The following is a 23,105-nucleotide window of genomic DNA, read 5'->3' on the forward strand; positions in this document are numbered from 1 at the left end:
GATGCCACTGGGTGTGGGATGCTGATGAAAATTCAGCTTGATTTTGCTTGAGGATAGGCTCATCCTGCAGTGGCTAAGGAGGAGTCTATGATTTCTCAATGCTTCCTCCCCTCAGGAGGATGTGGAAAAGAGGACGTATCTGCTTCCATCCATACCATTTTGCAGGTGTCCTCCTCCTCATCAGTACAAGCAATTACTCTGCTGAGACTGCAAAACAGGATATGCCCAGTACCATTTGCTTCCTCTCAGTGTACTCCCACAGGTATGTTTGTGATACCCACATTCTTCTGAGCACTTGTGACATCAAGAGCATGACACACCCCTTTGCATTTCCATGACCTACCTGCAGGTTCTCTCCCCACTGAGACTTCCCTTCCAGAAGTGCATCCAGCACTGCACGGCTTGGCTCTCCGTTGGCTGCATCATTCCCACTCACAACATAATAAGATGCTCGAACCCGCTTGAAGAACTCTGGATCTGTGTTCTTCCCACTGCAGTGGTTGGGGATGTAGGCCAAGTCCACGTAGACAGGTGGACCCAAAGGCACAGAGAAACTGCTCTTAGGACTATTGGAAGCTTTGGAAAAAAGGAAACGAGAGGTTATTAAAACCCTTCTGCAAGGGACAAACACTCACATTAACACAGAAGGACGTGGATTCCAGAAAGACTTTTCCATTGCAGCAATGAAGTTGAGACTTATCCAAGCTCCGCTGCTGGCTGCATTTCTGGGCCAGTGCTGTCACAGGTTTTGGGAGGGAAAGGGAGTTCTGCTATTCTTTGGGGAAGGATTGGAAGGCTTTAGGCTCAGAAGCTTTTTCTGGGGAAGGGAATCAAAAATCTCCGTTATTACCTTTTGCAGAGCTGTCATCCCAATTAATATTTAGTCCTAATTTTTGTTAATAACCTACATTTGCTTAAAAATACCACCCCCACCCCCCCCATTCTGATGGCCTTTGTATGCTATCCTAGGGTATTAACAGTAGTCTTTCTGGAAGGTCCATCCCGGCTTCCTGCCATCCCTGTGAATCACTGTTACTCCTAGGACTCTATTGCTCTTTCCTATCAACCTTTTATACATCTCAACCTTATCAGTGCTTATAACCTTTTATGCCTGACTGGGAAGTCCTGTTCTCTGTTCTGCTGTGTTTAACCCAGTGCTTTTCTCTGTGGTGGACCTATAGAGACAATGCATGTTTCAGGAAGGATTTCTTACCGGGATTTGTTTTGATGCCATTAACAAGGCTCTTGCCAGGGTTGCTGTGACTACTCCGGGATAACTCATCCTCTGGCATCAGCACACTGCGTGGCTTGGGCTTTTCTCCTCCATCTCTTTCTTTTTTGGCAGTGACAGATTTTGGAGATTTGTCTGATGACTGTTTCACAGGAGTGGGTGATCGTTTCCCTTTTGCATCTAATTTCCGGGCAGGTGAGGAAGATTTGGGTTTGCTCAAAGGCTTCCTCACACCTTTGTTCTTTTCTTTTATGTCTTTCTTGGAAATTTTATCAGTTCTGTTCATGCTTTGCTCATTTACCAACATATCAGGGTCTACCATGCAGACATCAGGGTGAGGAGGGTGGGGATGGGGATCTACCATTGGAACAGGCTGAGGATCATGGCTGGACCTAGAACTGGTATGATGAGCATTCCCCACAGCTTTGTCCACTGGGAGGAAATCAGCATCTTCATCCGAGTCCATGTTGGCATCTGCTGTGATGGATGGACATTCTTCAGTCTCAGGTGGGACATCTGAGTCTGACTGGGAGGTTCCAGAATCACTCACTGATGTTGGAGGGGTTTCGTCCAGTGTGGCACTTTGCATGGGACTGCTCCCAGTGTGGGGTGGTCTCCCCTGCACTGAAGGGTGACCCTCCTCCTGTGACAGGTCACTGTCTTCAGAGAGCTCATGGGGGCTCGGGTTGATGAATGAGGGAGAGAGTTCTCCCTTTCTCTGCTTGTATTCACATGAGGAAAATTTCTGTCCACAATCAGAACTGCCTCCTAAATGGGTCTCCATGTCATAGGAAGCATCTCCACAGTCCTCTGTTTTTTCACCCCTCTGCACATCTGGGAAAAAGGGCTGGAAACTGTTTTCAGGGGACATCAGAGAGGAAGGGCGGCTTTGCCTCTCTGTTTCCTCTTTGCCTGTGCATGGAGAAAAACTGCTGTCAGAATCAGGACATGTTTTTTCATCTTTTGCCTCTGCTGCATGGTATGTGCTTTGGAAAGCTTGCAGACTGGTGCTCACCTCTGTTGGACCATTGGCTGTGGTTTCATCTTCATGCTGACGATGAGAAAATGATGTCAACACATCAGGGAGAGATGTCAGTGGCAACAGCTGTTCTGCAAATGGTGCCTTCTGCTCTGGGCTGCTACCATAGGGCTGCTGCTCTTGCTCTGCAGAGAATGGTGTGGGCTCTGAGCCCTGGCACTCTTTTCTGCGTGGCAAGGTGTGGTCACCCGTGCCACAGGGAAATGGAGAACCACGTTCTTCAGCAAAGATGAAGTCTTTGGTTTCAGCTGTATGTATTTTCACAGCGTTATCTGGAACCTGTGGAGACACATCCCAAGCACTCCTGGTACCTGCTTCCACTCCTGCACCTGTGTGTGTGGAAAGCATATGGGAATAGAAACTTTCTGCTGTAGTCAGTATCACAGGAGTGGTGGCTTCAGAGGAAGGTTCCTCTGACAGGCTGGAAGAGTCATCTTTCAGCTGTTGCTGGGGCATAGACTCTTTCTCCACACCTTTGGAGAACACCTTGTCTTCTTCATATGGACTCAGCGGTGAGAATTTAGGAAAAGATGACTCAAGGCTGCTGATTTTCTCAGAAACCTCCAAGTACTCATCTTTGTTCCCCTGGTCTGAGAGCAAAGCACAAGGAGACTCTAAAGAAAGAGAAATATCCCCTAAATGGCTTGCTGAGGTTTGCTTATGTCTGAATATGCTGGCTGTTTCACTCTTTCCTAGCAGAGGGCTTTCAAATTCAGAAGAGCTATCCATCCCTCTGCTCTCTACCCTTGGGCCCTGTTCGTATTCCTCTGTTTGTTTGCTGGAAGCAGATTTCAGGTATAGGGCTTGCTCTTGGCACTCAGAGGACACTGCTGCACTTGGATAATCTGCTACCCAGAAATGGGATTCCTTTGTGGATTTTTCATCAACCTCTCTCTTTTGTGAAGAATCTTGTCTTACATGGCACATTCCTGAAGCTTGCTCATCTCTGTCCATGTCTGGCACGTCACTGTAACCAGCAACATATGTCTCCACAACAGCAGCTGATGCAGTTGTCCTACTTCCATATTCCTCTTGCCAGCCTGGACCAGAGGGAGAAGAAGCAGTAGAGCTGGGTGAAAGGGACTCCTGACACTTGCTCTGCAGGAAGGGGTCTGAGACAGGGAACTTACTGATGGCTGAGATGTGTGCATAGATGGTGCCTGCAGCTTCAGCAGGGCTGTGCAGTTTAGACTCCTTTTCAGACTTCTCCTTAGCACCTTTTTCTAGCTCTGAGTCACTTGCACTTTCTTCCCCTCGACCTGCTTTCTCATAGTATGTATCTTTGGGATTTGGGATTTCAGATTTCAGGGACAAAGATACCTGCTCCTGGCTAGACAAAATTATGTTCTCATCTGGACAACCAGCATCCATATAGGTGGATGATTTCCCTTGATAAAAGGTGTCAGTTGTGACTGTGGGAGAGGCAAATGCTGCACTTGCAGATGACGGGTGCAGTGCAGAGTCCAGTTCTCCTGGCAAAGCAGAAGACACATTCAGTTTTTCCTGTCCTTCTGATGTCTTAGGCTTCCCTGTTTCAGACAAGGGCAAATATCTTTCATGGATGTCTCTATAGTCAAAGACTGAATCTGCTTTATCTTTAGGGGATGCTGGAGATGACAACTCCTTCTCAGCAGAGGTATAAAGGCAGGACTCTTCTTCCTTTGCAGACACATGAAAATTTTGACCTTTTTGAGAGTTCAGTGCTGTCACTGGCACCTTGTCAGTGTGACCTGGGCTGTGTGCACTCATGGCTGTGAAGGGGGAGGGTCCCACTCCAGACACAATTATCTTCTCATAGATGTCAGCATACTTGAAACTTCTTTCATCAGGGTACGGAGTTGGTTCTCTTTCTTCTGGCTCTTGTCTTGTGGAACTGTCATCATCTCTCTGTGTGCAGATCCCTTCCTCATAGGAATAAGGCTTAGGGGAGCTCCTGGAATAGGTCTCTGGAGGATACACCTCTTGGATGGTAGCACCCACAGCTCCAGCACAGTCCACAGCATCACTGCTTTTTTGACATGGGCCTTGTCCTGGAGGGGAGTGTGCACCTGACACCTCAGCACTCTCTTCTGTGGACTCTGCAATATATTCTGCTGGTCTTGTAGATTGCAACAGAGTAGATGCTGCTGCTGTCTGCTCATTTATTCCCATTGAGTCATACAGACCCTCAGTGGATTTGCAGTCATCCTCTTGCCTGCTATCTGACTTGTATTTGTAATCTATCTCCTGATACAAATCACTGACGTCCAATTTCTTCTCAGCTGTCTTTGATGGGACATCCTCCCACAAAGGTGGCTTGCACTGATCTAACTTGCAAGGTCTCTCTGCTCCTGGTGGTGCCTCAATCTCCTTTCCTGCTGCAGGCAGGGGAGATGTCGTCAGAACTTGGTCTAGTGACTTTGCATAGCTATCTAGGACAGCTTTCTCATCATCTAAGCAGGAGAAATCTTGTTTAGAGGTCAACAACAATTCTTGCCCTTTTTTGTTTCCAGTTAAAGCTTTGTCCTGATTTTCCTCACCAGAGACATACTGAGGAGATAGAGGAGAATCTTCCCTTTGTGTTCTTTCTGGGACAGTGATGTCAGCAGGAACCACATCCACTTTCTTTGTTTCTGACGTAGGTTTGGCACTCTTCTGTGTGTCTTCTTTGTAATCAAATGACTCCATCTTTAAACATTCAGTTTCTGCTTGCAGTAGCATGGGTTTGTCTTCAGCATGGTGAAGCTCCTCTTCTTCCTCACTGGGTAATTGCCCTCCTCTCCCACTGTCTCTCCCTTCCTGAAGATACCCAAATGCAGAACCCCATGCTTCCTTTTCTGCTCCTCTCCAGGTGTGGCTTCCAGGCACTGCAGGAGACAGGTTCTCCTCCTTTCCCATTTTAGGAAGGGATTTTGTTTCAAATTCTGGTACCTCATCCAAGAATGTACTCTCCCTCTCTTTGTCATATATCTGCCTCCTTCCCTGAACAGGGACCTCTTCTACCTCTTCTGGAAACCACACTTTCTTCTCAGAACTTAAATCTTTCATGCAAAACTTATCCATTTCTGGAGATTTTTTTTCTTGAGTTTCCTTGAACCCGCAAGATTTTATATCTTCAGTAGAAATGTGTGAAGATATTTTATCTTCACTTGGGCTAGACTCTGTAAAATGGAAGCCCTTTGCATCTGGGGATACTTCTTGAGAGTCCAAGCCTACAGTTCTTCCCCTCAACAGGCCCTTTTCTGATGCAGAAAATAAACTGCTGTCATCTGGAGACATTTCTTCAGTTGAAGAATCTCTGGATGACATGTCTTTAACTGAACTACTTTCTGGGCAAGGAAAAGATTTTGATGCTTCTTTCAGTTCTTTGGCAGAAATTTCCAGTGATTTTTCATATGTAGCTGGGCTCTGGTCTGTGAAACCTATGGATTTCACAGCTTCTGAAGGGAATTTGTCAGTGCATTTGGACATAGTTTTTTCTTTTGCAGATATCTCTTCTGTGAAACTAAGAGCTTTGATGTCTTCTGGGGAAATTCCTTTAATAAAAACATCTGAAGAGATTTTCCTGCTGGAACTCTCAGTGAGAGAAATGGATTTGATCTCTTCTGGGGAAATGTCTTCAACTGAAACATGAGAAGATTTCTCTTCTTCTGAGGTGTCTCCTGTGAAATACAGCAGTTTCCCTTCTTCAGCAGTAACTCCTTTAGAAATATCTGAGGATTTTTCTTTACCAATACTTTCTTCTGTAAAAGAAGGTGATTTGATGCCATCTGGTGAAAATTGCCAAGATCTGTCATTTTTAGATTCGCTTTGGCTTGTGAACTGTGGAACATCCACATTTCCTAGAGAAGTTCCTGTGGTTGCAAATGGCTCAAAGGACAAGTGTTTTGAAAATCCTGTTAAGCTTTCTGCCATGGTTTTAGTTCCTGGCTCTTTTTCTGGTTTTGTGCTGGCACGGGGCATCTCGGGATGCTCCTCGTCCTCCCCAATCACGACCGTGTCTTGCTTGTGGTAAGAAAGCCAGGGCAGCTCCTCCCTCCTCACTGGTTCTTCCTGTACCTCCTCCTCAGGAGACACTGGAACATCACTGCTCAAAACCAGTTCGTGCTGCACAGGTCCAGGCACTTCTCCTTTGTGTCTGGATTTAGCCACAGATGCCTCGTCTTCTCTGAGAGGTTCACCCTTGGCTCCCTTCACCACAACAGAAGTTTGGCCTTCCAGTTTCTTGGCAGCAGCATCTGTTTGTTTTTCAAACAGATCTGAATCTACCGTTTCCAGCTTTTCCTCCACTGGAGACTGGTGGAAGGGTGTGTGCCCTGCACTGGTGGGGCCAGATGGAGTGGGAGAGGCCATTTTGACTGTGCTGTCATCAGGACTCATGCATCGTTCTTCAGCCTCTGCAGAGTCAGCCTGGGAAAATGGTGCTTCTTCAGTAGATAAAGGCACCACTTGTGTGGGAACACTGATTATCACATTATCAGGGCATCCTTGAGGAGCAAACATGGGGGCATGGGGGTAATGCCCTCTGAGTTTCTCAGGCATCTCAATATTTGGAGTCCCATCTTCTTCATCTTCTTCATCTTCAGCCTCCTCATGAGGATCCTTTTTTTGAGTTTCCAGTTTCCTCTCTCCTTCTGTTAATGCATGGAAATCTTCAGGGGGTGGAGATTTAAAGCATTTGTCTTCCTCCAAGGATGACGTGGGAGAAATTGTGCCAGCAGAGGGAACGTAGTCAAGACCTTGGGTCGCTTCAGTCCGAGAGGAGGGCATACTGTTTCCTGTGTCCAGAAGTAAAGAGCTTTTCCCAGTCTCTTCTGTTTGTGGTGCTGTTATGGATGCAACAGATTGATCCTCTGCTACTGATGTTGCAAAAGATGAAAGCTTGTCACATTCAGTAATGGAGGTAGCAGAAGATATGTGTTCCTCCTCAGCTAGAGGTGCTGCCACAATGTTTGTAGGATACGCCAGGATTTCGGACTCCTGGCCAGCATAGCCCTTGGCTGAAAGGTCAGCAGGAGGCACGGCCTGTATTCCATGTACTGCTTCAAAAGAGCCAGGATGGTCAGGAACAGAAATGTTATAGGCACTGACATCATACTTCAAGTGTGGGATCCTTTCTTCCTGTTCATCATGTATTTCTTCATCAGAAATGGTCTGCTCCGTTTCTGAATAGCCAGGGATAGTTTCATCTTGGATATAGGAAACATGTTCTGCTGTTGCTCCTGGTGGGACTGGCAGGCTGCTCAGATATGACTCTTCCTTTGTTATGTCCTTTCCAGGTAACTTGGTTTTCTCATCCATGAAACTAAATTCTCTTTCCTTCTCTGTAATGGTAAACAGTTTGTCCTCCCTATCATCCTGATTCAGCCCATAGAAGTCTCTACTCTTCTCCACTTTCTCCTCTGCTTTCATGTGCTGTTCTTCCTTTTCTTCCAGTTCTGCCTTTTCTATCACATCTTCTCTCTTTTCCTTCTCATCCTCTTCCTGTGCCTCAGTCCCCTCAATATACTTTCCACAAGTTTCTGCTTCTCTCTGTTTTCTGTCCAAAGAGATTTTCTCCTCTTCCTCCTTTTCTTCCTCTCTGAATGCTGGTGGCTGAGCACCCTTTGCCAAGAGGTCTGTATGTGATGGCAGATGTTCTTTGTCAGGAAATAGCTGAATGTCCTTGCCCTGCTCAGCTTCTCCCTCCCAGTATCTTATGTCATGGTTTTCATCGATTGTTTTTCTTTCATCCTCTATTTTTTCAGCATGACCTTCCCTCAGCTCCAGCTGAGGGACTGCCATTTCCTCTGCTGATGGTTCTTTTTCCATATCAGTAGTAGTTACTCTCTGCTCAGGAGTCTTTCTTTTTAAAATCAGATCCACTTCGAGGCAACTCTGACCAGTCATATCAACAGAGTCTTTTATCTCTGCTTCAGGTGCTCTCATAACCTTATCACTAGCCTCCATATCAGACAGTTCTTGAGTCAACTGCAAGGCCCCTTTCTCCTCATGCTTCAGTTCCTCAAAGTCCTTTGTAAGATCTTCTGGTGAAGACAGGACTAACCTCTGTTCCACTATGGATGTCTCTCCTGGATCCACTTCTACAGGTGCCTTCTCCATTGGTAATGTCTTCAGGTCAGCAGGTACCTTTTCAGGTTCTTTTTCAGGTTTTAATTTGATCTTCTCAGTTTTGAGTCTGCCTGGAAGTTTTGCCTTGTACAATGTTTTTCTTACTTCTGGGGTAAATGGTTTCAAGTCTGGTTTAGAAATTTTTTTGAGCTCTGGTTTGTTTTCTTTCTTTTTATCATCTTTCTTTGAATCTTTTTTCTCTTCTTTCTTTCCATCATCTTTTTTTAAGTCCTTTTTCTCCTTCTTAATCTCTTTCTTTTCTTTGTCTTTCTTCTCCTCTAATTTGGACACTTTCTCTTTGAGATGCTTTTTTCCAACCTTGTCTTTTGCCAATTTTCTTTTCTCAGCTTTGAGAGCATCACTTGTTTCTGTCTTTATCTTTTCAGGTTTGACAGGTTTCTCAGGAACTTTCTCTGTGTGTTCTTTAACCTTTTTCTCAATTTTAGCATCCTTTACAACTTCTGGTTTTACTTCTTTAATCCCCTCCTCAACTGCTTCTTCTTTCTTGACTTGCTTTGTCACAGATGGCTTGGGGGAAGATTTAAGACTCTCTTTACTGTCAGTTCTTTGTTTAATTTTGGTCTGCTTCAGCACAGGTGGAGGTATTCCAGAAGTGATATCTTTCTGAGTAGCCACTGGATACCTCAGAAAATCCAGGTGCTTGAGTTTCTCAAGACCTTCCAGTATCTTATTTTGAGGAGCATTCCCAGGAAACAAAACCCTTACAATTTTCTCTGTTGGGCTGGCTGGAAGCCATACCACTAGGGCTGTGATGGATGTGAGATAGGGAACAGAAATTTCACCTTCTTTCCCACTTGCAAGAATGATGCCAGTCTTTGCTTTACTATTACCAGCCCACTTCTGCATTAGAAACTGCATTTCTTTACTGTCTTTGACAGGGTTTAGTATATACATGTCCAGTTTACCCACTCCCATTTTGTGGAAGAGCGTGATGGGCTCGATGGTGCTGCTCACCACCCTGTAGAGAGGCTCTGATTTAATGCCCAGTCTGTTGAGATACTGCAGTGTCATACACGCTTCTTCAATGCTCCTCTTTACTTTCATGGAGGCTTCAGGCATCTTCAGCTTCTCAGGAACATTAAAAAAAACCACCCCTAGCTCAGGAGAAATTAGGTTCTTCATCCAGTCACTGTAGTTGGTAGAGCCCTGGGATTGTTCCTCCTCTTGCTCAGCAACTTTCCTCTGCAGCAGCCCATTGATGCCGGGCAGGTTGTCTGCACCAATGTGGGTGAGCAGGATTGAGTCAATCCTATCCAGGTGCCTTACCAGCTTCCAGAAGCAGGATTTCCTCTCAGAGCCACCATCCACAAGGATGTTAAACCCATTGACAGCAAAGAGAGCAGAATCACCTCGTCCCCCAGGGAATATGTAGCAGCAGGGCTTAGAAAGCTTCAGAAAACCCCCTGAGGTGGGTGGCTCCAGGAGATCAAATGGAGACGGCACGTCAACTGTCTCAGAGACATATTCTGCAAATTCAGACACCCCATCCATTTCTGGCAGAACTGGATCAGGATTCAGTTTCAGATTAATAATGTCCTGAAATCTCGGATGCCCAAGGTTGCTCCAGGCTCCTTCTCCCAGGCACGACACGGTAAGAGAGGCCTTGGTATCTGAATCAGTGTTGCTGAGAATCTGGGTGACCTAATGAGATAAGCACAGACAAATAAAGGTCAAATACAGCTCTGAGACCTATATAGCACTTGGGGGGGGGAAAAAAAAAGCAAGGTAGTTAATGCAGACATACTGAAGACAACATGAGCACTTTACCAACAGGAAACATAAGGGGTAGATGAAATAGTTTGAAAGCCCATGGAAAATCAATGCATAGAGCCATGCTCTGTTTTGAAATTCTTAATGTTGAGGGGTTGCTACGGCTTCTGACTGCTGGGCGTGTATTGTGGCAAGATCTCAGGAAAGAAAATAAAAACAGGAACCACTGTGTTTTCTTTCCTTACTTCTTGTTAAATCTGGGATATCAGTCCCTGGCTTGGGCTCAAAAGTAGCAGGTTGGGGGGTTTTTTTGTGATTTGTGAATTCTAACCCTGAGAAAACCTTTTCAATGCTAAGCATCATTGTCTGAACTTAGCCTCGCTCGCTGGCTAGTCAACCACCACAGAGTACTTTGTGCAGTTCTAGTGACATTGGATTTTCTTTTTTATTTAGAATAATTTTCTTTCCTGGGACCTATTTTGAAAGTCATGACTCCATCTTTGCTACACATACAGGGTTGGGGACATGCTATGTGATTAGTAAGTAGAATAAGGTCAATATAATTTCCAAGGTGCCTTACAGCTATGCTGAACATATATTGACCGAAGAAGTATTACACCTCAACTTCCTAAGTATCCAAAATGAGATTTGCATACGTCTTTACACTGTATTCTTTTGCTTAGACAGCCCTTAACTGATTAGTTTCTGTCCATTTAAATGGATACCAGAGATAAATCAGAACAATCAGCTTTAAATAAATGAAGGCAAGCATATTTGCTGATGTAATTACAGCAATAATAATATCAATTGTTGAAGTATCATCCAGCCATTCCTGCAGCAACTATATATTCAATCAGATGGAGACATTCTAAACAACACAATCAGTGGAAATAGAGCTTCTCAAAAACCAGAGTAGCATATCTGTACTGGCAACAAGTGCCAACAATGTAAAGTCTGTCAGAAAAGCTATCATATATCTACCTGAGATGATCAGCATTGGAGCAGAGGTTCAGAGATACCCTATAAGGTTTTCCAGGCCTTGCTGGACAAATCCCTGAACAAACTTGTCTAAATTCAGTGCTTACTCTGCTCTGTGCATGACGCTGGATTACAGACCTCTCATGTGCCCTTCCAAACTGAATGATGCAACAATTCTGCAATTAAATAGCAACATTTGTAGTTATGTCATCATCATGTAGTTACTTAATCATCATTTATTCAATCCCTCATCATCTAATGAACATTCTGAACCTTGTGAACTTGCTTGGTGGACTGACTGTGACATGAAGAGAAATACTCATATTTTCTAGGGTGATGATGGCCTCTCTTAGCTGCCCACAGTTATGTTAAGACCTGCTTTAAGAAATTTTGAGTGTTTGTCCCCTGCAGAGCCAGTCTGGAAGGTTATTTCAAGCTGAACACTTAAAGGAATCACCCATGCCTCGGTCTTGGAAAACTTAAGACAGAGAGTTAAAGCAAGATTCCCAAGACATTAACATGAATTATTTATGGTATGCAGATTTTTGCTGGATTTCAAACCCATCTGTCTGCAAATCTGCCACCTGAAGGAGGGCACAGGCTGCTTTGCTCTACCGTGCACTCTGAACAGGAGGGGATGTTACTGGATTACAGCTCACACTCACCTCCGGGTCTGAAAGTATCTCAGCAAACTTCTGGTAAGTGAAGGTCCCGGTCTGCAGGATCAAGTCTCCCTCCTGATCTGAGCTCTGACCACAGAGGATCAGTAGTTTGTGAGCTGATGAATCACACACAAGTGAGCGGACCTGTTCCCATGAGACAGAGGGCTGCAGTTAGAAGTTACCTGTACTCCACACCAGCACCCAGGATCCCAATCCCCTGGACAGGTGATAACTCACATGTTATTCACAAATAGCCAGCCTAGGTTTTCTACATACAAGAAAGTTGCTTATTGAAGAGGGAAGACACTGCTACTGTCTGCCCGACACAGCTCCATGTCACATCAGAGTTACTGTGTATATCCTGGTTACTGGCAAGACCAGAACACCTGGCCTTTTCACCACACCTTGCAGCAGACTGGCAGCAGGTTTGCACTCTCCAAAAGGTGCAAATTGTGATGATCATGACCTCCATGTCAAGCAAGGGCAGGAGAGCTGATGTGGAGAGAACTTGATGGCACATCTGGTCCTTACCTCAGACACAATGCTGTCCACATTAGGATTCACCAGGATCACCGTATCCAAGGTGTCACTCTGGTGATGGAGAGTTCTTTGGCCTGGGGAAAGAAAAGGGATTAGACAGGATGAGAGCAGCTGATGAGACAGCATCCAGCTACTGATGTTTTAGCCTCAAGAATTCCACTTCAGCATGGGTTTGATTGCAAGGCTTCAATTTGCATTCAAGACCCAAGTCTCATAGAACAAAGCAAATTCTTTTCAACAAGGAAGGAAATCCTTCTTCTGGATCAGCACGCTCATCTCCAGCATATTCTGAAGTCCACAGAGCCAGGCGCTTTGAGCTGTGCCAGATGGCTGTGTTTGTAAACACTGGTGCAGACAAATTATCCCCTTCCAGACAGAAGTGCCTTGCCTCATCGCAGCTACCACAGAGAGGTGTCTCTGGCATTGTCCACACCCCAGGCACCTCAGGCTCTGTGAGCCAGTCAGTGGGTGCCAACTCAGCTTTCCCTGGAGTGGTGCAGCACTGGTAACAAGTCTCCACTCATTCATAGCAGTTTTTTTCTTTAACAAAGCATTTTTCTTTAATCCAAATGTGCACTCCTAAGACGCTGCTATGGGAAATACCTAGACAACAAGAATTCTCATTCTTCTGTCAGAGGCACAAATAGGAACCAAGACAGGACTCTGCTCTCTCTATATATTTAGGGAGAAAAAGGAGATGCCAAAGAGCAAGCAAGATGCTGGGAGTGGAAAAAAGCAGTTTGTGTGCTCACCTTGGCATGGGCATTGTACAGGTATTTGGCAAAATGCTACCATAATTCCGGGGCCCTATTAATTTATTAGAAAGAAGGGTAGTGAGTGTCTGCCATGCTGACAGCCAGGAGCAGAGCCACTGCTGTATGCCCACATCAGATGGCTCTGGGATGCAGGACAACGTACGGCACCTTCCTGCAGCACTTCCCTGGTCACTGCAGACAGCACAGAATCTTTTTTGATTACAGTCTTTGAAAATACCTACCTCTGGACATTACATCCACTCAACAAGCCAGGCACTTAGAACTTAATTGTTGGAATATATAATTTATAGGGTTTAAGACTATCATAGGTTTTAATCCCTCATATAGATTGTAGGTCCATATATCTTCACTGAAAATGAACACCTATTTTAATTTCACATCTTTCAGACAACTGTTGCTCTCTGACAATGTTGTTCTTTCCACCTTCCACAACCTCCCACTGGCTCTTTCTAGGCAGATTTCAGTCCTTCTAAAATAGCTCTATGGGAAGGAAGGAAAGGGAAGGAAAGGGAAGGAAAGGGAAGGAAAGGGAAGGAAAGGGAAGGAATGGGAAGGAATGGGAAGGAAAGGGAAGGAAAGGGAGGGAAGGAAGGAAGGAAGGAAGGAAGGAAGGAAGGAAGGAAGGAAGGAAGGCAGGCTTTAAATCAAACCCACAAACCCACTTTACTGGAATGTTTTACTCAGCTGTTAGCAATTAACCAGACAGATAAGCCCAGAAGGTAGCTTTCAGCCCAAAGTGAGAGTGGCTCTAAGCTCTCAGCAGAACTATTTGTACTTGGCATCTCTAGCTGCTTCCTGAACTTGTCTTCTTTCAGTTTGGCTAAAAAAGGGTCCCTCCAGACTAAAACCAAACCATCACTGTGCAAAATGGAACAGGTATATGGCTGGAGACCCTGGGAAGCAAGTCCATGTGCACAGAAGGGATGCTGCAAGTGAGCCATGGGGAGCAGCATGGGAGGGTGGGAGGAGGCACAGGTGAGGAGGGCACAGGAGGTGTTCTGGGGCATTCTGTGCAGCCAGAAGAAACAAAACCCCACTCATCCTCGAGGCAATGGTAATTGTGAAGGCACTGCTGATGCCTTGGTATTGCTGAGGTCCCAGAAGTGCTCAAAAGGAGCACCCTGTTCCTCACCGATCCATTGTGCAGCATTCACGCAGCTCCCCCACACCAGGACCTCCAGTCTTGTTGCTTGGGGCATCCGGAACAGAAGTGATCTGTTCCTGTTTTTCAACATTGCTACTGGGACAAAGCGACACTCACACCATTCCCCAGGCTTCAGCCTCTGCCACCTTGGTGCCTGCACACCCCAGACATCATTTTAGCAGTGGTTACCCACATCACTTGGGGAACACCGCCTGGTGCACAGCACCAACACCAGCAGCCTCGTCCTTATGCCACGCGACAGGGAGGGCTCTGGGGCACAGTGCGGTCTGTGGGCATCTCTCCAGGCACCAAGTGCCCGGGCGCTGCAGGGGCAATGCCAGCCTGCGGGTTGCCGGCCGGGCAGCACCGGTGACAATGCCAGCTGCAGAGGGAAGGGGCCCGTCTGCAGCACTAACAGGCATGAAAACACTGCTTCTCGCTGCCATCCCGCAGTCCGAGCCCAGGCAGCTGAGCTGTCCCCGCTGAGGCTGTGAACAAAGCCTGGCTGTTAGCATTCTGCTGGCAGCCCCTCACCCCGCAGGGAATGTCCCCTGCACATGGGGAAGAAAGAGAAGGCTCAAGCTGCAGGGCCAGCAGCTGCTGGCAGATGGGAGGGATGAATGGGGAAGGACTGAGTCTTGTGAAGGGCTGTGAGGATGATTAAGGGACTAAATTGTTTTCATACAAGGTGAGGCTGAGTGTGGGGGAAGGATATTTTCAATATGTATAAATAAATACCTGATGGGAGGGAATGAAGAAGAGGAAGTCAGACAGACACTGTCAGTAGGTGCTCAGTGACAGGATGTGAGGCACAAATTAAGATGCAGGCAATTTCATCTGAACACAAGAAAACACTGTTTTAAGTGTGAGGGTGGTCAAATACTGGAATAGGTTGTACAAAGAGGTTGTGGAGCATCCATCCTTAGAGATATTCAAAAACACAACTGGATACAGGCCTGGGAAACCTGCTTTTGCTTACCATTCTTGAACAAGTGTGATTAGACTACACAATTTCAAGAGGTCCCTTCCAGCCTACAGTCTGCCAATTCTGTGACCACATGAAGCACTGCAGCCCTCCATAGCTTTGCTCCTGATGTGCTGTGGGGCAGATTCCCTCTCTTCAGTTGCAGCAGTTGATTCTCAGGAGGACACAGGAGCAGAGCTGTACAGCTAGGCCATTTCCAGAAACATGGACTCACTGCACACACCCATGCACACCAACACCCCAAGCAGTTTTTTAATGAAATTCAGAGATAAAGCAGAATAGCACATGAACTCCAGACTGAACTGCGAACTGTGAGTGAGGCAGCAGCACAGTGCCCTAACACGGCCCATGCCCCAGCCCCTATTCACCCCAGGTTGGGGCAGCGACCTTCCCAGCCCAGTGCAGTAGCACCCCATGCCCAGCTAAGGGAACACACCTGCCCAAAGCCTCTGTGAATCCAAGTGCTCGTGAGGCTGAGAAGTCCTTTGCTGGCCACTTTCTCTGTGTAGCCTGCAGTAGCAGCTGCACAGACAGAAGATTTAAACACACAGCCTGGCACATCATTCCTCTCACTAACAAAAACCATGTGCACCAGAAACGCGTAGCAGGGTGACTGACATTGCAGACACGGTGACTGGAAGCATGCTGTTCAGGTCACTTCCAGGTATTTCTCCTTACTAGAGCTCTATCACATTGAAATGCATTCCTGGAAATAGCATTGCAAATGAAAAAATCCCTCAGTTCCATTGACCAGTATAAGGAATATCCTTCTCAGGCTCCTGAAAACTGCAGTCTTCAACTTACCTGGAACAAATACCTGGACACAGCTCATCTCCAGGTGCATTCTGAACACAGATCCCTGTCTCTGTGCAGCCCTCTCCAACTATTCTCAGAAGCTGCTACATTAAATAAATCTCCTCTCTTCAGTAGCACTGCAGTTCTCATTTTGTATGAATCCTCACTCTGTGTGTTCAGGAACATTCTGATTTCTGCAATCATCCCTGTGCATGTGCACTTCCAGGGAACATTCCCATCCGTCATGTCCCCACCAAGGCAGAAAGCCCCATGTCTTTACCACTTGTTCCTTCAGAGGAGAGTTTCTTTAGTCCCTTGGAACTGCTGCCATCTCTCCCTGTGGCCACTGGGATGAGCAAGAAGTATATAAGGAGGAGTACAGAAGATTCACAGAAGTACAGAAGATTATTGTCTTTTCTGTATTATTCTCCACCCTATCTTTTTATGCATTATAATATAACCTAAGATCAGCTTTGCACCAAATAAAGATTTTCAGTTAGGGTACCTAGTGACATCCAAATTTGACCCTGCCAACTATTAAGGTCTTACAGGGAGTCTAGAAGGTTTAATTTCTCTAGTGTGCTTGATTTTGCTTTGGTCTTAGAGGGAGTCTAGAAGGTTTAATTTCTCTAGTGTGCTTGATTTTGCTTTTTGTGACAATGAATTTAATGGACATCATGACTGTGCAATTTTGTTGCTGAAGTTCCTCACAGACATTTCTAGATCTCAGTAACTGAGTCATCTATAAATTTAGCCACCTCCATGTTCCTTCATCGTTACTGTACTGATCAACTTCGTATTTAGTAGGAAATCATGAAGCCCTTGTACTTTACCTCTGGATGCTGCACAAACCATGTATTTGTTTGCTAACTTGTTTTCTGTCTTTTAAGTAGTTTTGACTCGTGGCATTACTTGCCTTTTACCCACACAAAGTGCCTGCTGCATAACATATTGAAACATTTAAACATATGGAAAGATTTAATACACAAACACACCTCATTCACAACCACAGTAAGGTTTCAGAAAAGAGACATGGCATTCGTCTTCTGCACACAGATCACATTACTTACCATTGTATAGAAGTATCAGCACCCTCACCCCAAAGGCCTGCAGAAGACACATACAGCTCCTTCCTACAGGGCAGCCACCCATGGGTGCCTCCTCCTGACCATGGAGGCACTACACAAAACATCCCAGAGGTGGTGAGCAACAGGTACTCTGGGCTAGAGGATAGATTTCCATTACTAATATTGAAGTGGCATTTCAGGATGTGCAGCTGCACTCCTGAATTAGTGGGATGGGAGGAAAAATCAGATTTTTTTTTTTTTTAAGAGTATGTATAGCTCACATACTAGAAGGGCTGAGGGTACCCTCTTTGCTGTTCACAGCATTTTCAAGAAGGGCAGCGGAGGAGAAGTTGCTGATCTCCTTTCTCTGGTGACCAGCACTAGGATATGAGGAAATAGAATGAAACTGCATCAGATTGGACAGAATCAGAATTCAGATTGGACATTAGAAAGGGTTCTTCACCAAGAGGGTGGGCAGCCTTAGGAACAGGCTCCCTGGGGAATTGCACCAAGCCCGTCAGAGTTCAAGGAGTATTTGGATGGTACTTTTAGTCATATGGTTTAATTTTAGCTAGACCTGTGAGGAGCAGGGAGTTGGACTTGGTGATCCCTACAGGTCCCTTCCAATTAACATATTCTGTGATTGTGTGGCCCCTTGAGTGTAGAATTACTTTGGTTATGGTAGAGGATAGCAAGTGAAGAGCAAAGCCACACCGATTCTGGAGTGGGTATGAACTAATCATTCAGGGCTGCACCTGCAAAGAGACAGAGGGAGAGAGAACGGAGGAGCAGATGCTGTGGGCTCAGTGCTCAGCAATCAGGTAGAGAGGGCTCTTCTGTGGAGGTCAGGCTAGGCTGAAAGAAAGGACAGTGCACTGGGGTAACTGTGACAAACAGGATGCCTGAGAGAGAGAGATGATCCTACAAACAGACAGATGGCTGTAGAGGCAGAAAAGGAGGTCATGCTGACAGCACAGATCCCTGTGTTCTGCTACTTTAAATGGAAGCACCTAAAGCTCCTGTAGCTGCAGAATAAATTCTGAGCTAGTCTGAAGAGCTGTCAAGGATAGCTACACAAGATGCTGCTTGTTATTTTCTTTAACCTTTTAGACCATCAAATCTCAGAGGTCTTATTTTGTTAATCAGGACTGGAAGAACCACAGTTACAGCTTGGCATGCTGAAATCAGAGACCAAGTGTCAGGGCCGCGGGACCCAGTTTCTCACCTTTGTGAAATGATGCCTTAGGCCAGAGCACTGGGTCATCTTTCAAGTGACTGTGCTGAAATCAGTCATGATGCTCTGACTGGTACAACAAATCAGAATGAAGGTAAGGGCCAAAAGATGACTAAAGGACTGGCACATCTTGATGAGAGGAGAAGTCAGGTGGGACTGTTTAGCCAGTAAAAGAGAAAACTCAGGGCAGGGATCTCACTCACCAGTCTGTGTACCTGTCTGATGGCAGGTGCAAATCTGGGCTGCAGAGCTCCCATGACTTTGCCATCCAGAGGATGGAGACTGCTTGTCTGACCACATAGAAATCAGCCCTTTCCCACCCAGAGTGCATTCTTTATCCCTCATTACCTCCCTTAGGCCTTCCCACACCCTTCCCCTCCTTGGTCCCTAAAATTATTTAGGCTTACCAGGCCAGGTTCTACCTGTAAAGTGAACACCAATAGTACATTGATAAAAAATACAGAAGTTTCAGAGTCTGAAAATGTTATCAAGGCACACAAGCCATGCTGATTAAAAACCCACTCTTCCTCACTTCTGGCTGTCTTACCTGACATTATGAACATCTCTCTTCAAGGGGACACTGTTAAAAAGACTCTAACAAGAAGATCCTAGATATCACTATGGCTCAGTACCTTTTGCTAGACTTCAGCAAAGAGCTGGGCCTGGGGTCACATGGTCTTCCTGATATTTATTGAACAAAGTCTACCTCTGAGGACAGTCAAACCATGCATAGGGTTCTTAGAGTGCATATATTCACATAACTAACATGAGCTAGTGCAATCTGAAAGACTGCCATTTCCTTCACTCTGAAATTACATAACAACACTGAGATAGTAACTGACTCTCTCATTCTGAGGCTGTGAAGTCTCCAACTGCAGCTTCTTCAGTGCCAATGGGAGAAAAAGGATCCAGGCCCAAATGGTGTCCATTCAGAGAATGAAACAACACAGTCATTCACAAACACTCCAGGACCGTACCAAGTACAGCAAGCCACAGCTCCTTGGGAGGGAGATTGTAAAGACCAGAGGAAAAGGAGAAAAGGTTCTGCACTGAACTCTGAGCAGGGTCCTGCCTCTCATCCTGTCTGTGCAGATACACAGTCCCGTGTCCAACCACACTATGGACCCACTGCTCTGCCAGACCAGGGCCACCCCATGTTGTCCAGCAATGAGGGAAAGGAGTGAATGTGCCCTTGTTGGAAGCAATGTCACACTCCCAGCACCTGAAGAGCGCACAGCTCCTCTCTCCAGCAGGCAACCTGAACAGTGTACAGCTGGCAGATGGGACCAGCTCTGGCTGATGGAGACCTGGAAGCTCTGCCAGCTAGTCAGGTAGGCTCAGGAGTTAACAAATAAACACAGAGATTGCTTTGGCAGCCAGTACACAGCCAACAACTGTGGATTCACCACTCAGGTCCTCATGTGGTGATTCCAGCTCAGGAACTCAAACACGATTTCTCGCACCCCAGGGATGCACCTGGATGTGTTTATCACAATGACAGGACAAGTCCCACTCTGTTCCTCCTTACCATCTAATGGCAGCGTCGTGCCAGATGAGAGGAGACTCTCAGGCAAGGTAAGTAGAGAGACACCAGGTGAGGAGTACAGGCATAAATCCCCCAGAAAAGGCTAAGAGAGATTCTGAGTCCTAGGTGGGTGGCTGCCATGCACACTGGTGCCTAACCACTGCCTTCCAGAGCCCAAGGAAATGCAGCGGGTCCCAGAAATTCTGGGCACATCCAGCTCTTCGTTGCTTTTCCAGAGATGAGCAGAGCAAAGGGCTTAGCCAGATCACTGGGGATCACAGGAAAAGGGCCGTCCCACAGTCTCCTTCCCTCCTCACACAACATGTGATGTCTGCAGTAACTACTTATTTTCATAAGATTATTGGGAAAGTGCTGTAGTTTTAGCTTGCTAGTGTGATTCAGTAGCTGAGAATGATGAGGAACTGGCTTCAGACAGTGCTTTGTGGTCCAGCAGCAAGTGTTCTGCCTCTCATGGTCTGAAAAAGTCTACTGTAAAGATTTATTTCATACATTTTCTATTTTTAGGTCTTCAAACACTCTGAAGAAGTAGACAAATATTTATTTGTCAATGGCTAAATCAAAAAATCTATCCCCTTTAAGGGGATCTTTAGTGATTTTCTCAGAGAAACTCATTGTGTTCCAGTAAAGGGAAACACACTTTTAATGGAAATATGAAAATCATCTGAAAATCGAGAGGCAAGAAACTGCAGCAAAGTGCTGAGCCCCTGTCAGGGAGGGCCAGGGCAGAGCTGTGTGCTGCCTGTGGAGCAGTGGAAACCATCACCCAACAGGTCACAGATGCACCAAGGCATAAAATGAGGGATTTTAAACTGCACCTAGAAAAAAAAGGGGAAGTCAATGGTGTTTGAGCAGGAAAATATTACATGTATGAGTTTTCAGTTTTTATTTTTTATGAAAATTTCAAAATAGTGTTTGATGATTTTTCCTATTGAGATACAGAGTCACACAGTTAAAAACACAGCACTACTGAAATAAAGTCCTGTGGATGTGCAACAGGAGATGTGCCTTATCTGGAGGAACTGAATAAACAAAGCACAGGAAAGCACAAAGCAGTGTGCCGAGAGAGGGAAGATAATTCAAACATCTTTTTGAAGCAAAGCATTCTATACGGACTGAAAGCACACCCACACCAGCTTCTGCCTGTTAACAAGGGCAAATCTCCAGATACTGGCTTTGATTTTAGCTAATAGCCCAGTTGCAGACTGAGGGGAATTTGGGGTACACATGGTATATTGACCATTATTGCTCATATTCCAGTTATATTGAAGAAGGTAGAAGAGCAGCCTCTCCAGAATACGACCACACATGCGCTAACAGTCTCCTGCTGTGCGGCTCTGTACCTGAGGAAAAGGGTGACAGATTACACCCAGCCCTGACAGGGAGCTTGGCAGTGTGGCACACAGAGGACTGAGCAGAGAAGCACACAGCATATGCAAGAGCATCAGGGGAGCCAGAGCAGAGCTTTTATGTATAATGCTGGACATATTTCATAACTCACCGTACCATACTGTTACTGCATGCCAGGAGAACTGATCATGCTTTAAGGTAAGAGCAGGCTCTGCAAAATGACTGACTGCCTCCTGGGGATTTACTACAAAGGCAAACCAGCAGCAGGGCAAGAGAAGGAGATGAAATATTCCTTAAGGTGTGGGAGGCTGTGGGCACCTGCCACATCCCAAGAGATATTCCTGCTAACCACTTGCCTGTTCTTGCCATCTTCCCTCCTCCCTGTGATATTTTCATGCCATCTACAGCTCCTCTCCCAGGCAACCTCTATTTCTATATCATGTCAACCATAGCAACCATCTCATTGCTCCCTAATTGCACATACTGTCTCACTTTTATGCTAAGGAGCAATTTGATAGCTCAGCCATTTTAGAACCACTAATTGAAGATGCAGATATTCACTTTGGAAACAGTTTTATGTATTTCCAGAAGTTACTGCCCTTCAACTGGAAGTTATACCACCACTGAGATAATGGATAAGGTGACCACTTCTACCAAGCTGGCCAGGTGCTAGATTGGCCACAAAAAAATGTTCTGTTCCCTGCAGCAGCTTTGCTGACTCATGCTGGCCTTGCATCATTCTGCTGAGGAACAGTGTGCGGCATGCGCATGAATCAGGAATGCAGCCCTGCACAGAGACATGGCCTCCAGCTGTGAGGAGCTGAAGCTGTGACTTCTTAAATGTCTCCAGCTAAATCCATGAAAGAAAACCTAAACACACCTTAAGACACCCTCTTATCTGGTGTCCTCACTCCACCAACCCCTGGCAGACTCATTACAGCAGGTCCCTTTGGAAACCAAATTAATGTTTCCCCTTTCTGTGTCAGTTGGACTTCAGCTGGGAGTTGCTGCCAGTCCCTGAAACAGAGGTTCCACAAAACCACTCCCATTGGCACTGAGGCAGATACCCTGTTTCAGGCTCCAGAGATGAAGACTCCTGTAAGTCAAAGTTGGACAGCTTATTATCTCTTAATTTTAATAAGAATATGCATCCCAGAACACATGCTCTTACAACCAGAACATAGCATAGACTGAAGAAAACTGGGTGTTTCTCCTAGTTTAGGAGCATCTGGGTAATGCTGACTCTGACTGACTTGGAGGTACAGCTAATGATCTGTTCCATTTCTCTCTCTCTTTTTTTTTTTTTGTTTCCTTTCTCAACTGATCAATATGACAAATAAACTGCCTGAGGCAGGGAGAACTTAATTGTATAAAAGAGAGGATGGCTGCACACACAGGGATTAACTCTTGAGATTTCCTCCTGTTTGCCTATCGAGATGCCAAATTTCTGGCAACAGGGTCCTGCCTCTGATTGATAGCAACTGTTTGGACTCTTCAAACCTTGTTCCTATTCCATACTGTTAACAGTCTCATTCCAAGCAGCTTTTCTTCTCTCCCTTGCTTGTTTTGAGGATGACCTGCTGAATGTCAGCCTTCATGAAGATACAGATATTAAACCAGCTGTGAACTCCAAGTGGCTGAGGTGGTTGGTGAAGCACAGGACTGTATTCTGCCAGCCCTTGAGAAAAAGCAGCTCTCCTCTGCCAACAACTTTCTTTGTTGCATCTTGACTTTGCACTCTTGGATCTAGTTGATCCTTGATAGAACCCAGGTCTAGGTTCCTGGGATTTGATTTACAATCTGGAATACAGCAATAATGAATGTGATACAAAAAGTTATTTCAAAGTGAAAACTTCAAGGCCTCCTGTCCCTTCTTCCAGCAAACACAGGGCCTGTCCCTTTAGCACTGAAGAGAGAGGGGTTTGGAAGCAGCCAAGGAG

General features: G+C 45.7%; 1 protein-coding gene across 2 annotated transcripts in view; it reads right to left on the reverse strand.

Moving 5' to 3' along the window:
- Positions 1–23,105, reverse strand: part of MAP1A (microtubule associated protein 1A) — a 56,647-nt gene that overhangs the window by 3,973 nt on the left and 29,569 nt on the right. For both annotated transcript variants that reach the window (XM_042039128.1, XM_042039129.1), the window contains 4 exons: positions 12,263–12,345; positions 11,735–11,875; positions 1,214–10,022; positions 344–576 (listed from right to left, as the gene is read on the reverse strand). In XM_042039128.1, coding sequence (XP_041895062.1) covers positions 344–576; positions 1,214–10,022; positions 11,735–11,875; positions 12,263–12,345 — 9,266 coding nt within the window. The remainder of the gene's footprint in view (positions 1–343; positions 577–1,213; positions 10,023–11,734; positions 11,876–12,262; positions 12,346–23,105) is intronic.

Source organism: Corvus kubaryi, unplaced genomic scaffold (assembly GCF_017639235.1).
Source record: "Corvus kubaryi isolate FWS band 111438036 unplaced genomic scaffold, C.kubaryi_AGA036_p1.0 37394, whole genome shotgun sequence".
NCBI classification, from domain to species: Eukaryota; Metazoa; Chordata; class Aves; order Passeriformes; family Corvidae; genus Corvus; species Corvus kubaryi.